General features: G+C 46.7%; 1 protein-coding gene across 1 annotated transcript in view; it reads left to right on the forward strand.

The window, feature by feature from the left end:
- MVB12B (multivesicular body subunit 12B) overlaps nt 1-13474 on the forward strand; it is a 183529-nt gene that overhangs the window by 60554 nt on the left and 109501 nt on the right. Inside the window, exons 4-5 of the mRNA XM_047701014.1 lie at nt 3228-3324; nt 11050-11179. Coding sequence (XP_047556970.1) covers nt 3228-3324; nt 11050-11179 — 227 coding nt within the window. The remainder of the gene's footprint in view (nt 1-3227; nt 3325-11049; nt 11180-13474) is intronic.

Consider the following 13474-nt stretch of genomic DNA (forward strand, 5'->3'; position numbering starts at 1 on the left):
GTAGACCTCTCTCATGCCCCTTTGTCCCTGGAGTTGACCCAAACCTGTTTTTGAAACTGTTGATATTTTTAGCTTTCGTCACCTCTGTTCTGTCTGCTGGCTGCCCGCTGCACAGGTCAGTGCCTTCTCTGCCGCTCAGGGAAGCCAGGACGAAGTCCCGAGGATTTGAACAACTCACTGTGCCCAGTGGTCTCACAGCATTGGCATTCGTTACTGATCTCTGCTCAGGCCCACCTCTCCTGCCTGAAGCTGCAGTTCCCGGCTGTGGCCTCACAGGACAGCCACGATCCCTTTGATTGTTTTTGATTTCTGGGTTTTTTTGGGTTTTTTGTTTTGTTTTTGTGTTTGGGAGATTTGTTTTGCACTTCCCCTGAAAGCTGGGGTATTGGTAGTCTAGGCCAAGAGAGTCCTGATCCCTTGGAGTTGGGGACAGTGACAAGTCTAAAAATGACAGAAGTCACCAGTACTTGCTAATTCAGGGGGTCCTGCATAAACATATTGTAGAAAGTGTATCGAGTTCATCGGCATTTGTTGAACAGAAAGAGATGGTGTTGAATGCTCATTTGTAAGCCTTACCCCAGGCGGGTGGGGCAGGTGCGGGGAAGGGCTGGGGGAGGAGGATGAGGGCAGTGGGGGAGGTCTCTGCCTCCCCTCTGAAGGAGGACGGAAAGTCGGTGCATTCTGTTTTCAGAAGAAGAACGACTGAGTCCTTTAGTGAGACCCAGAGGGATCCATTCACGGGGGTGGCAGGGACCCACTTGCCAGCCCAGGAGCACGGTAGGAACGGGCATATTTTAATCTACTACAGCCGGTCTGTCCCGGCCCTGCTGTCACAACCAGGACTTTGCATAGCGTATATTTTTACAACTGTAGAGGAGGGATGTGGGATCTCAAGACTGGACAGATTCTTAATTAGGCAGCTCGAGGCTCCCAGTGTAGGAGTTTGGGGACACTCCTTTGGAACCTAAATTCCTTTCCCCCAGTAATGCTATTAATACAGAAACCTGGCTTTGGAGTGACATTGCTTCCTGGGGAAGGATCGAGATTAATTGCACTTTTCATGCCCTGTACTTTCTGCATTACCTGTAATAATAATGTACATAGATTAGGTAGGGAGGATATTAAACAGAAGGATTTATGAACATTTGAATATTAAGTTGGTTATCTGTGGCTACCTTAAATGCAAGGTTGTCAGAAATAATTACAGTATACTAGCAAATACTGGCTACCAGAGACAGTATAAATACCCTGAGTCAGTGCATATTGGGCTTTTGGCATGAATCATTTGCTCAACAAGGATTGGGAATACGTTCTTCATATTTATGAGGAGGAAATGAAAGAGAGCACGGGATGGGGGAGGGGAGAGGAACAAGCAAAATTAATGATGTCGCAGACCCACCGTATTAAACCCAGTAGAGCAGCAGCCCCGTGTGCAGAGAGACTGCACTTGGGCTGCGGGAAGCTTGGACAGTGCAGCGTCCCGTTTTGTATGCGTGGGAGGGTTCTCGATGCCTTTTTTTTTTTTTTAATGGCCACACCACTGATGTTCTGGTTTTATGATCAGGGACATTTGTAGAGTGTGGAGGGTGAGGTCGCTAAGTGGTTTGCAGTTGACTTGTGTAAAACCCAACTTGTCAAGTAGAAGACATTTGAGAAGGATATTGATGAATGCCCATCCATCTACGGGGCAGGAAAACATACCCAGTTGTTAATTTCTCAATGCAGAAAGCAGCGATGACACGGAAAAGCAACTGCCAGGAAAGAAAAAAATTATGATAGATTAGATCTGGCAATTCTGAAAGCAGCTGATGTTTTCAAGTTAGGTTAACGGTTCAAACCTCTTCTACACGGTCAGAGATTTATTCTGCATTAGTAAGGTTCCGCTTTCCACGTGCAGCGCTGAGCCGTGTGCATTGTTTCCCTGAGACCAAGCTACCTGAAATGCAATAATAGAAAATAGTCGTCAAACGCGAGAGATATGAGAGAAGGAAATGGGTTTGTGACAACAGGGCCATAAAAGCCCGGTCACAGTTGACATTTGACACAGTGACCTTTGTAGTAAAGTTTGAAGAATTTATTTCATTTGTGTGCTTTCGGGTTTATAATGTATTTATGAAGTATACTTCCATTTTTATTGTTATAGTTGAGGTTTGTCATCTAAGCAAATCCAGTTTGATTTCCAGCTCTGGCCCACCCAGTTGAAAATGTACCCCCAAAATGTTACACTATTCAGTAGGTATATTTTAGTAGGTAATAATTGAGGTAGGTAATAATTGAGCATGTATGCCGAGAAGTGTGCTAAGCTTGGGGGTCGAGTAGCAACAGACAGTTTTGGTCCTTGTGGCCCTTGAATTGTCATGGGGAGACAGATAGTGAAGAAAGAACCTCACACATGGGCCATTACCAATCGGTAGGGAAGAAAAGAGAGAGCAGCCAAGAGAGACAATAGCGCAGAGTTCAAAGGGTCAGAAGTCCCTGATCGGCCATCCAGGCTAGTGTTGGCACAGAGCATTTCAACCAGAACCGGGGGCTGCAAATGCCGGTGTGTTTGCAGAGGTTGCTGTTGTGCAATTACACGATGGTGCGTGCTGTCTACAAAAGATATTTTTGCACTGGTTACAGAACGTGCGCGCTGTGGACCCCCTATGCTACCACTAAGTAGAGACTGTAAGAGGACCTTGTGCATGTCATTTTAGTAGATGTGTGATATGGAGGCAGCAGGGCTTTCCAGTCTGTATGAGTTGACAATTCCTAGGATTTTACAGAATCGTATCTAGCAACTGAAAGGTGTGTCAGTACGCAGATGGGCAATCACCTAGGAGCATGACTGGTTCTCGGGGAGGCTTTGCGCGCTCTCTCTGGCCGCAGTGACTGCCCCGGGAATGTGCAGCCCATGCTGCAGGCCGAGTGGCAGCCTGGTCCCAGGACACACGTGCAGCTGCCCTCTGCTGGGTTCTGTCTTGAGCGTCTCCCAGGTTGCCGTCTAGCTAACCAGAGCCGTGTCTGAGTGAGTGGCATGGAGGTGCGGCAGATGAAGCCCCTTCCCGGGGGCCCCCTGAGTCCCCGCGTAGCCACTGGGGAACATTAAGTGGCACCTACTCTAATTAACCTGCTGTCATAAAGCTGCATGAGTCATTGTGTTAAATATGCATCTCGAAGCCAAAATGGCAAACCCACCACAGGGCTGTTCAGATTAATAGTCTGTATCTCTTTTCTTTCTTCCCAAGAGTCATTTAGGGAACGTGTTAGTGGATATGAAGCTCATTGACATCAAGGACACTCTGCCCGTAGGCTTCATCCCAATTCAGGAGACGATGGACACACGTGAGTCTCCCTTTGGTACCACTCGTCACAATGGGACTTTTCTTCCTCCAGGTGTATTTTTAGATGGTTTGTATGTGCATTTTTCTTCGGGAACATTTTAGGGGGCCTTGCTGCACGCCCGTGACTAAACCCTCCTGCTCGTGCGGTGTGCCTGACTTGGTTCTCTGAGGAGTTTGCGGCGCTCTGGGAAGGAGCATGTAAATGAGCAGAATGTCCTTTTCTCTTAGAACGGGCTCCCTGCTGACTCGGCTCGCTCAGGAACGACGGACCGGTGAGACTGGTGTCTCGCGACTAGTGTCGCGGAAGCCAAGCTTAGCACAAGACCCACAAACAAAAAGAAAAAAAAATCAAAGACGTCCAAGGAATATAAGTGCAATAATGTCCTTATTTTTGGCTCATGGAGCACACAAGAAAAGCCAGAACCAGGAACACTGCGCCTTAGAGGACACAGGCTTGAATTTGAGTGACTGCTCTGACCCTGAACCATGGCAAGCAGAAGCAAAATCACTGACCAGCCGAAGCTTCTTCAGGATCCTGGAGGGATCTTGTCATGCCTGTCGGCTCTGAAATCATGCTGGAAAACCTCTGGATATTTGAGCCTCCTCATTCTGATTTAACTTAACTTGTTTTATTTTTAATTACCGTCACCAGTTTTAGGATGGCGCCAGCAGTGAAGCAGTATGTGAAAAACAAAGACAAGGAATCCTTCCTTTATTACACATGATTCATTTATGAAATCCTGTATCTCATTCTCTGTCACGCATACTTGTGTTTCCATGGTTAGCCCCATTTTGGACCCATAATCCGCTGTTTTCTCTCTAGCATTTCATACAGAGCAGACTGAGTGTAACTACACAGAAGCCGCACAGCCGTTATTTTCACGAGACAAGCTGAGTCCGTTGTATTGCACGTTTTTATTTTCTTCATAGTCCTCTCACTTTTGGACATTGTGCTTTTACTTGTTATCCTATGTATTAGCTACTACTCGTGCTAGCTGATACGTAGTAGGTGACATACCAGACGCTAAGTCTGTGGTAAATGCTTTACGTACCTGATGTCACTGGCTCTCCAGGGGACCCCCGTTTGGAGATGGGTGTTGTTATACCCATCCCATGTGAAGAAATTGGGACACAGTAACTGCTGAGGGTTTGAAGAACTTATCCACGGTCACGCATCTGGAAGCGGGGGCGTCGCGAGAGGACACACGGGAGTCTGACTCTAGCCCTAGCATTAACCACCATGCAGCCCTGTCACGGCATGTGTTTAAGTGCCTTTTACAGTTAGATTTGATGTATTTATGCATCAGGTGTGGTTGATAACAGTTCTATTGAGATATAATTCACATACCATTAATTTACCCATTCGAGGTATACAATTCAGTGGTTTTTAAGGTATTCACAGAGTTGTGTGACTATTACCACAATTGATATTTTAGAACATTTCATCACACACCCACCCCTCAAGAACCCTATACCCATTGGCCGTCACTCCCCATTTCTCTCTAACCCTCCCCTATCTACCCCTTCCCAGCCCTGGACAACCACTGAACTCCTTTCCCTACAGACTTGCCTATTCTGGACATTCCATGCAAATGGAATCCTACAGCATGTGGTCTCTCGTGATGGGCTTCTTTCACAAGGCATAATGTTTTCAAGGCAGGTCCCCGTTGTGGTGTGGGTCAGTACTTCATGCCTCGCTATTGCCAAGTCAGAGTCTGTTGTACGGACTCCTACGTCTTGCTTGTCCACTCAGCTGGAGGACATTCGGGTTGCTTCCACTTCGGGCTGTTGTGACTAGTGCTGCTGTGAACGTTCACCTTCAGGCTTTTGTGGGGACATGTGTTTTCATTGCTCGTGGGGCCAGACCTAGGAGTGGAACTGCCAGAGTCTTATGGTAACTATTTACCTTCTAGAGGAGCTGCCAGACCATTTTTCAAAGGAGCCACACCATTTTACATACCCACCCACAGTGTGTGAGGGCGCCAGTGAGTCGCATCTCCACTGACACTTTTTACTGTTCTGTCTGTCTTACTGGGCATGAAGTGGTCCCTCGTGGTTTTGACTTGCATTTCCTGATGGTTAATGGTGTTGAGCAGAGTTTTGTGTGCTTGCTGGCCGTTTGTATATCTTCTGCAGAGAAATGTCTATTCTGATCCTCTGGCATTTTAATTGGGTTGTCTTTTTTATTATTGAGTTATAAATATTGGAACATATTCTAGATATAAGCCCTTTCTCAATTATATGGTTCGCAAAATTTTCTTCCTTTCTGTGGGTTTTCTTTTCATTTGATGTCCTTCGAAATACGCAAGCTTTTTATTTTGATGGAGTTCGCTCATTTACGCTTTTCCTTTGTTGCATGTGGTTTTGGTGTCATACCTAAGAAAGCATTGCTTAATTCAAGGTCACCAAGACTTATGCCCATGGTTTTATTTCCTGAGGGCTTTATAGTGTTCGTTCTTACACTTACATCTTTGCTCCATTTTGAGTTCACTTCTGCATGTGGTGTGAGGTAGGGATCCACCTTTCTTCTTTCGCATGTGACAGTCATGTTGTTCCAGCGCCATGTGTTAAAAAGACTATTCTCTCCCCCGTGGAATTGTCTTGGCATCCTTGTTGGAGATCAGCTGACCATAGATGTGAGTTTGTTTCTGGACTCTGATTTCTCTTCCATTGATCTGCGTCTTTCCTTATGCCAGTAGCACACAGTCTTGATGACTAGCTTTGTGGCAAGTTTTGACACCAGGAAGTATGAGTCTTCCACCCTCATTCTTCTTTTTCAAGATTATTTTGGCTAGTCTGGGTCCGTTGAATTTCCATCTGAACCTTAGGCTTAGTCCATTTCAGCAAAGCAGCTAGCTGGGATTTAGATAGGATTTGGTGTCGAATCTATTAACCAGTTTAGGTGTGTATCGATCTTGAAGGACTTCCTTGTGATGAGTTTCTAAGTACTGGAGGCTGCTGGGTCTTAGGTCCTCTACAGTCAGCTCCAGCCTTCCTCTACAAATGTCTTCCTCATCTTCAAGTACCCCCTTCTTTACCCAAACTGAGGCGCTCACTGTGCACTCTTCACCCTTGTTTCTTTCCTGACCTACTTATTTGCTTTGTTGTTTTTTCCCCTGTCTGAAAAGCCCTTTCCCTCAACTCTGAGTGTCCACACTTCATATCTTTCAAGGGTGAGCTTTAATTCTGCCCTCTGCATGAAACTGTCTCTGACCCCCAGCTACCAGTTTCCAGCAAGCCCTCTCTCTCTTTAACAGTCAGTGGGGATTGATGAATGCCTCGTGCAGGCACCTCAGGCTTTGCGAGAGAAGGCGACTGACTGAGATGCCAGCCTTTCCCTCCAGGGGCTTAGTCTGGTGGGTGACTCAGTCCTGCAAACAAGGAGTTGCCTCACAACATAATCAGAGCTCTCTCTCATTAGTCAGAGATCAGGGACTGTCTGCCTTCTTTGCTGCTCTCCCTCACACCCGGCACAGCACACATTCAGGGGAAGGAGGGAGGGAGGGAAGCACCACAGGTCACAGTGGCCAGAAGCCAAAGGAAGTAATAGATTCTGTCTCTCACTTCCCACCCCAACTCTGACGGGATACATTGCAGCTTGGCCTGGAGGGGGGCAGGGGAGAAGCACTTGGACTCCTCAGTCAGACTCACCTAAGATTGAGTCTGGCTTTGCCGCTCACGGCTTTAGTTCCCCAAGTGAATGACTTCACCTTCTGGGGCCTAAGTTTCCCTATCTGTTAAATGGGGGGATTGGTATCTACCTCCCAATGTTGCTTTCAGCTTGCGTTTTAGCCACTTCTGTGTTTTCTGGACATCCTCACTACTTACCTTTCTCTTTGAGGACGAGATCTGTGTTTAATTCATTTGTGAATCACCGGAGACACCTACCACACATGGTGCCTTGCTCAGAGGATGGGCTCCATAAAGATAAGCTTTATTATTCTCTCTTGCCAAATTAACTTCCAGAAATACCAGTTCACGATGCCACTAATGATACAGGCTTGTGCCTGTTTTCCATAGGCCTGCCAGCATAGGTTTTAAATTTTTATTCAGTTTTACTATTCTAATTTTATTTAATTTTCATGTCATCATTTATTAGCAAGACTGAACATTTTCGCAAGTGTTTGCTTGCTGCCTTTGCTTACTCTTATATGACTTGTCTGCCTGGGAACCAAAATTGACTCGTAGACTTGTATTAATTTCTCACTTCTCCCTCGTGCTTTTCTTAGTTTCAAAATTTGCATTGGTGTTCATTTTTGACAACTAATTGACTTATAATGTCTTCATATTGATAGACTCTAGAGCCACAGGGGATTCCCCATTCTGCATTTTCCTCTTAATTTGTTGAACCAGTTAAGGGAGGAGGCCCAAGGCCTCCTGCCCGGGCCTGTGATCAAGTTGTGTTGGGCCCCCAGTGATCCTGGGTGGGAAGGCTCTTCCCCATGATCGTTGTTCCCTGTGGACATTCTGAGGGCAGGTCCTGGCATCACCCATAAGCATCTTATCACACAAGGAGGGTGGGTTTAGGGCCGCCCGTTCATTTCGGGTTGTATGGTCATTTCCTGGAGCCCGTCCCCAGTGGGGAGGGTAAGCCAGGCTGACCGGATGAACCCGTGGTCAGCTCTGTGCAGCCTCCGTGCCTTAAGGCCCCGATTTTATAAAGTCAGCCAAGAAGATGAGACTCTTATAATGAATTTAAAGTAGTTTGTTGCTATCCACACAGTACTTAAACACTGGAAGACTGTTTGTTTTTGTAAAGTGTTGTATCCTTTCTGTGTGTTCATTAGCATGACTGAACACATTTCTATTGACTCTGTATAATATGTTTACTTAAAATTAGGCCTGTGTAAGCATGTGTAATTAGTGGCTCCTTCTATCCCGAGTTGCTGTAGACGGAGGAAAAGAGCAAAGAGCAGCACAGCAAAAGCAAGTAAGAGACCTGTTTCCATTTCTATGAGGGAAGGTCTCACCTTCTTCACACTTTCCCAAGTCTGATCTTACCAGCTCATATTTTTGAAGGTGCACTGTTGGTATGGATGTTTCCCCCCCAGGATACCATCCCTGTCTCATAGGGTACAATGTCTGGGGTCTGGATTCAGGACATTATTAGTCATAGCTCATAGATCTGATCTAGCCCTCAGTTTCCTTGCCTGGGAAAAGAACCCACCAAGTTTCTGAGATTCTACCTGGCTCTTTAAAAAACACCCTCCCCTCAGTCAGCGATAAGACACCACCACTGACGGTAATCTCCCTTTGGTCAAGCCAAGACCAGTGGTGTGACTGTCCTTCCCTCCCCACTCGGTGTCTGATTTGAGTGTGCTTACTTCCTGCCCCAGAAGTGAAAGGTCTTACGCTGACATAAATTGTGCACTGGAGGCTTACTGGTAATTATGATGATAAGAGCATTCATGGCTATGCCCTATTGAGCACTTACTATGTGCCAGGCGCTGGGCTAGGAGAAGCATATGATGTGTTATCACATTTCATCCACCTGATGTCCCTTTGGGGTAGGGTTTTAGTAAGTCCCTTTTACAGACAATGAAACCTAGGCTCAGAGAAATTAAGTCACTTGCCTAAGATCGTAGAACTGTTGTCAGAGTTGGGACTTCAACCCAGGTACACCTGACTCATGCATCCAGTGGATTGGAATTGATTGGAATTCATATTTAAAAACCACAAATGAACAACAACAACAACAAAACATCTGGTTGGTCAGCATTGGAGTTCGCTAAATCACCAGCTCATTGCTTTAAGACTTACTAAGTAAGAGCAAAGAATCACGTATCTATCTTTCCTTTCTGGTACCGAAGCTTTATCAGGGAGACCAAATAGTTGGAGAAGAAAAGTTACTGTTTACGTAGAAGAATTCCAGCTAATAAATTCCAGAAGAAATCACAGAATTAGAATATCATGTATTGGAGAGGATGTGGAGTAAGGGAAACCCTCTTACACTGTTGGTGGGAATGCAAGTTGGTACAGCCACTTTGGAAAACAGTGTGGAGGTTCCTTAAGAAATTAAAAATAGAGCTTCCTTATGACCCTGCAATTGCACTACTGGGTATTTACCCCAAGGATTCAGATATAGTGAAAAAAGGGCCATCTGTACCCCAATGTTCATAGCAGCAATGGCCACGGTCGCCAAACTGTGGAAAGAACCAAGATGCCCTTCAATGGACGAATGGATAAAGAAGATGTGGTCCATATATACTATGGAGTATGATGCCTCCATCAGAAAGGATGAATACCCAACTTTTGTAGCAACATGGACGGGACTGGAAGAGATTATGCTGAGTGAAATAAGTCAAGCAGAGAGAGTCAATTATCATATGGTTTCACTTATTTGTGGAGCATAACAAATAGCATGGAGGACAAGGGGAGATGGAGAGGAGAAGGGAGTTGAGGGAAATTGGAAGGGGAGGTGAACCATGAGAGACTATGGACTCAAAAACAATCTGAGGGTTTTGGAGGGGTGGGGGGTGGGAGATTGGGTGAGCCTGGTGGTGGGTATTATGGAGGGCACGTATTGCATGGAGCACTGGGTGTGGTGCATAAACAATGAATTCTGGAACACTAAAAAGAAATTTAAAAGTTAAAAAATTTTTAAAAATCACCATTTTGAAAATTTTAATGAGAGTATGGATCTAGGCAGTGGTCATCAGGGGATGAAAACACTGCCCAAAGAATGGTCATTGGGGACTTCACAGCCCACGTTACCAAGGCCGACCCCACCGGAACCCCTGCAGGGTGAAAGAGCTGGACGCTGTGCCTCATGACAGGACGCCACTGGACATCTCTGCACCGCCTGTGAAGCCTTCCTACCTAAAAGAAATAATCTAACCTGCATCTAATCAAGTCTTTTGCTCCAACTGCCAGTTCACAGGAAATACAGGATAATGACCCAATTTCAGCAACGTTCCGGTGACCTGAAGAAAGGGGAGGGTAGAGAGTTTGTTACAGAGGAAAAAGGACCTAACAGGCCTACCAACCAGATCCGGGGCATAGATGTCATTTTTATCTTGATCGAGGCAAAGCCATAGTTAAATGGTATTTTGGAGACAATGGAGGAAATTTGAATGTAGACTGTCTACTGGGCGATGTCATTGTTCATTCACTTGGGTGTGATCGCAGCCTGCTGGTCACGTTCAAACAGACTGTCGGCCGTGGATGCTTACTGAGACGTTGGTGGGTGACATGACATGGTGTGGGGATTCATTTAAATCCTCCAGCAAAACTTGCCAGCGAGCAGCTTGTCTGCTGTCCACAATGTTGAAACTAGATGAGGGGAACAAGTGGGTTCACTCTCCCCACTTTGGGGAATGTGTGAAAATCTCTGTAATAAAAAGTAAAAAAGAAAAGTCCACGTGGCATAAAGTGTTAATACTCAGGGTGTCTGTGTGTCTGTCCCTGATGGCGTGAGCGGTGAACAGACCGTGGGTATGGGCTTCGGAAGCCAGCCTCATGGGTTTTTTCTGGCTCTGCATGCCCCTGGGAGCCCTTCCCAGCAGCGGGGACTGGGGTCAGGTCCCAAATGCAGGAGCGGGGCGACTGGTGCCCACTCTGTAGTCACGGCCTGGGCACCCTGTGGAGGGCAGGAGGGGCGCAGCCCAGCGACTCAGTTGGCTAGTCGCTCCTGCCGCTAGGAAGGGGACGTGACAGGAGACATTCAGGATAGAGATGCTGGCATGTCTGGACAACTCACACCTTTTCTTGTTGTCCTTTTCTTCAGAGGAATTGGCTTTTAGAAAAAAGAGGCTGTGCATTAAATTTATCCCACGGGATTCAACTGAAGCCGCTATCTGTGACATTCGGATCATGGGCCGGACCAAGCAGGCCCCTCCTCAGTACACATTTATCGGGTAAGTCTTAGTCACACGGATGTCATCTCTTCTCTCTTGACGAGAGAGCTCAGGTCACTCCCTGGGATGAGACTGTGTGACCCACGGGGCTCTAGGCCACCTGCCTCTCTGGCCTGAGCTCTCATCGCTGCCCTTCCCGCTAATGCTGCTGCCAGTCCAGACACTGAGCTCTTGACCTCTCTGTGCCTTTGCGCATGAAGCTTGCTCCTGCGAAGGGCCTTTCCTTCCCTTGTCCTTCTGTGTGTTCGTCCCTCAGGCTCCTCAGGGCCTTGCCGCAGACCTGAAGTCCAGGTGTCCTCTCCTTTTTGCCCGCTCGGCCTCCAGTCTCTGCATTGCTTCTTTATCCCCACTAGGGTTTGAGGAACACCCGTTTGTACCCCTGGGCCAAAGACCCCGGATATGATGGTCAAGGAGCCAGCAGAGACCAGGTCTCTTGGAATTGGTATTCTAAGAAGGGAGACAAGCAACAAACCAGAAATAAATGAGTGAGACCATTTCAGTTAGTGGCAAAAATAAAACACAGCAGTGAATGGAGGCTGCTTCAGCGAGGTGCCGGGGAGGTGGGGGGTGGTGACATGGGACAGAGATGCAAATGCCGAGAAGAAGCCAGCCATGCAGAAATCTGAAGGCAGAGCCTTTTAGGCTCATGAGAAGAAAAAGTGTAAAGATGGGAATGGGTGTGGCGTGTTCAGGAGCAGAAAACAGCGCAGTGTGGCTGACGTGGGTGAGCAAGGCTGAGTCGGGCGTTGGGGTGAGCGGTTAGCAGGACCTCATACAACAACAGAGGCAGTTTGGATTTTATCCCAGGCACACTGGAGAGTCGCTGGAGGGTCTGAGTCAGGAAGAAACATGAGTCTCCTATGACTACGTGATAATTTCTTCTGCACCCTTCAGTCTGATGTTCATCTTCCCTGAGAAGCAGGAGGCAGCTGAGGGCTAGGCCCACTGTGTCTTGTTTACCCGGTAACCCCAGTACTAGGCACGGGCCCAGCTCTGTAGCTGTTTTGTAAATACGAAGTACAGGGAATCTCAGGATTTCACTCTGGACTCTTGTAAGTGACCGGAAACACAACCCAGGCTGGCTCAAGCAAAAGGAAGAATTCGTTGGCTGGCCTAACGGCAGAGTTCAGGGGCAGGATGGCTTCAGGTGTGGCTTGAGCTAGGTGCTCAGAGGACATCACTAGGATCTGGTTTCCCCCTGTTTACCTCCTTGCTCTGATTCCATAGGGTGGATCCCATTCTTTTACATGTTCTCCCTTGATGAGGTGGTGTGGGAGTTCTGCCTACTTTTCCTTCAGGTTCAGTTTCTGAGGCAAAGAGCAAGTCTGTGTTCTTGATAATTCAAACGGGTTCTAGAATTCAGTCTAACTGATCTTGATTGATCTCACTGAAGTCCTGTGCATTGTCTGAGAAACCAGAACTGAGCTAGAAATGGGATTGGCTTCATTGGAACCCGGAGGCTAGGACTGAGGGGTTGACTGCCCCCCCCAAATATGGAAGGAAGAAGGCAGAGTCAGAGGGGTGAGTGGATGCTGGATGCCCAGAAGATTAGAGATACTCATTACATTCAGTTAACTGGATGTTGAGTCTCTCAACTGGAACTGAAACTCAGGTCTCTCAAACTAATGAGTCCCCTAGATGGTTTTTGGCATCCCTCTCTCCCTGGCCAGCTCTGCAGGTACCCCCCACTTGTCCCCATGGGTGTGCTCCCCTCCTTGGCTTTCACAGTGGTCTCTGGATCTGGGTTGTGCTCTGTTTTGCTTCTTGTTCACTTGAACCTAGGTCTTCACTCTACAAACTGGGCCTTTCTCCATGGGCCTTTTGCTGTGGGTGATGGCCCAGAGGTGTGGTGTTTGTGTGGAGGTCCTGGGAGCAGGTGTCACGGGAACAGATGGTTTTCATCCTGGGGCACGATAGTTCCTTTAGACCATTTGGCTGTGGAATCTGAGTGCTCTGTCTCAGGATTCTGTGATCCCCTCCCTCCACACTCCGAAGTCTTGTTTTGCAACATGGTTTAAACTAATTATATAAAGAGCATTACAGGAGGAGGAAACAGTTAAGAGAATGACTGTACTTCAGGTACCTAGAAGCAGCCATTTACATATAAATAGTAGAAACCAACAATTTAATAATGAATTTTTAAAGTCTAATTTCGTCACTATGTGTATTTTTAATTACAAGCTATAGTCCTTTAAAAGACTCAATTTTTAATCAGTTTAAACAATTCTAAAGAATAGATTGTTACCATAAGTCTTGATAATCAAAACTAGAACCTTCTTTCTCTCATATCATTTT

The sequence above is a fragment of the Lutra lutra genome, chromosome 13 (genome assembly GCF_902655055.1).
Source record: "Lutra lutra chromosome 13, mLutLut1.2, whole genome shotgun sequence".
Lineage (NCBI taxonomy): Eukaryota > Metazoa > Chordata > Mammalia > Carnivora > Mustelidae > Lutra > Lutra lutra.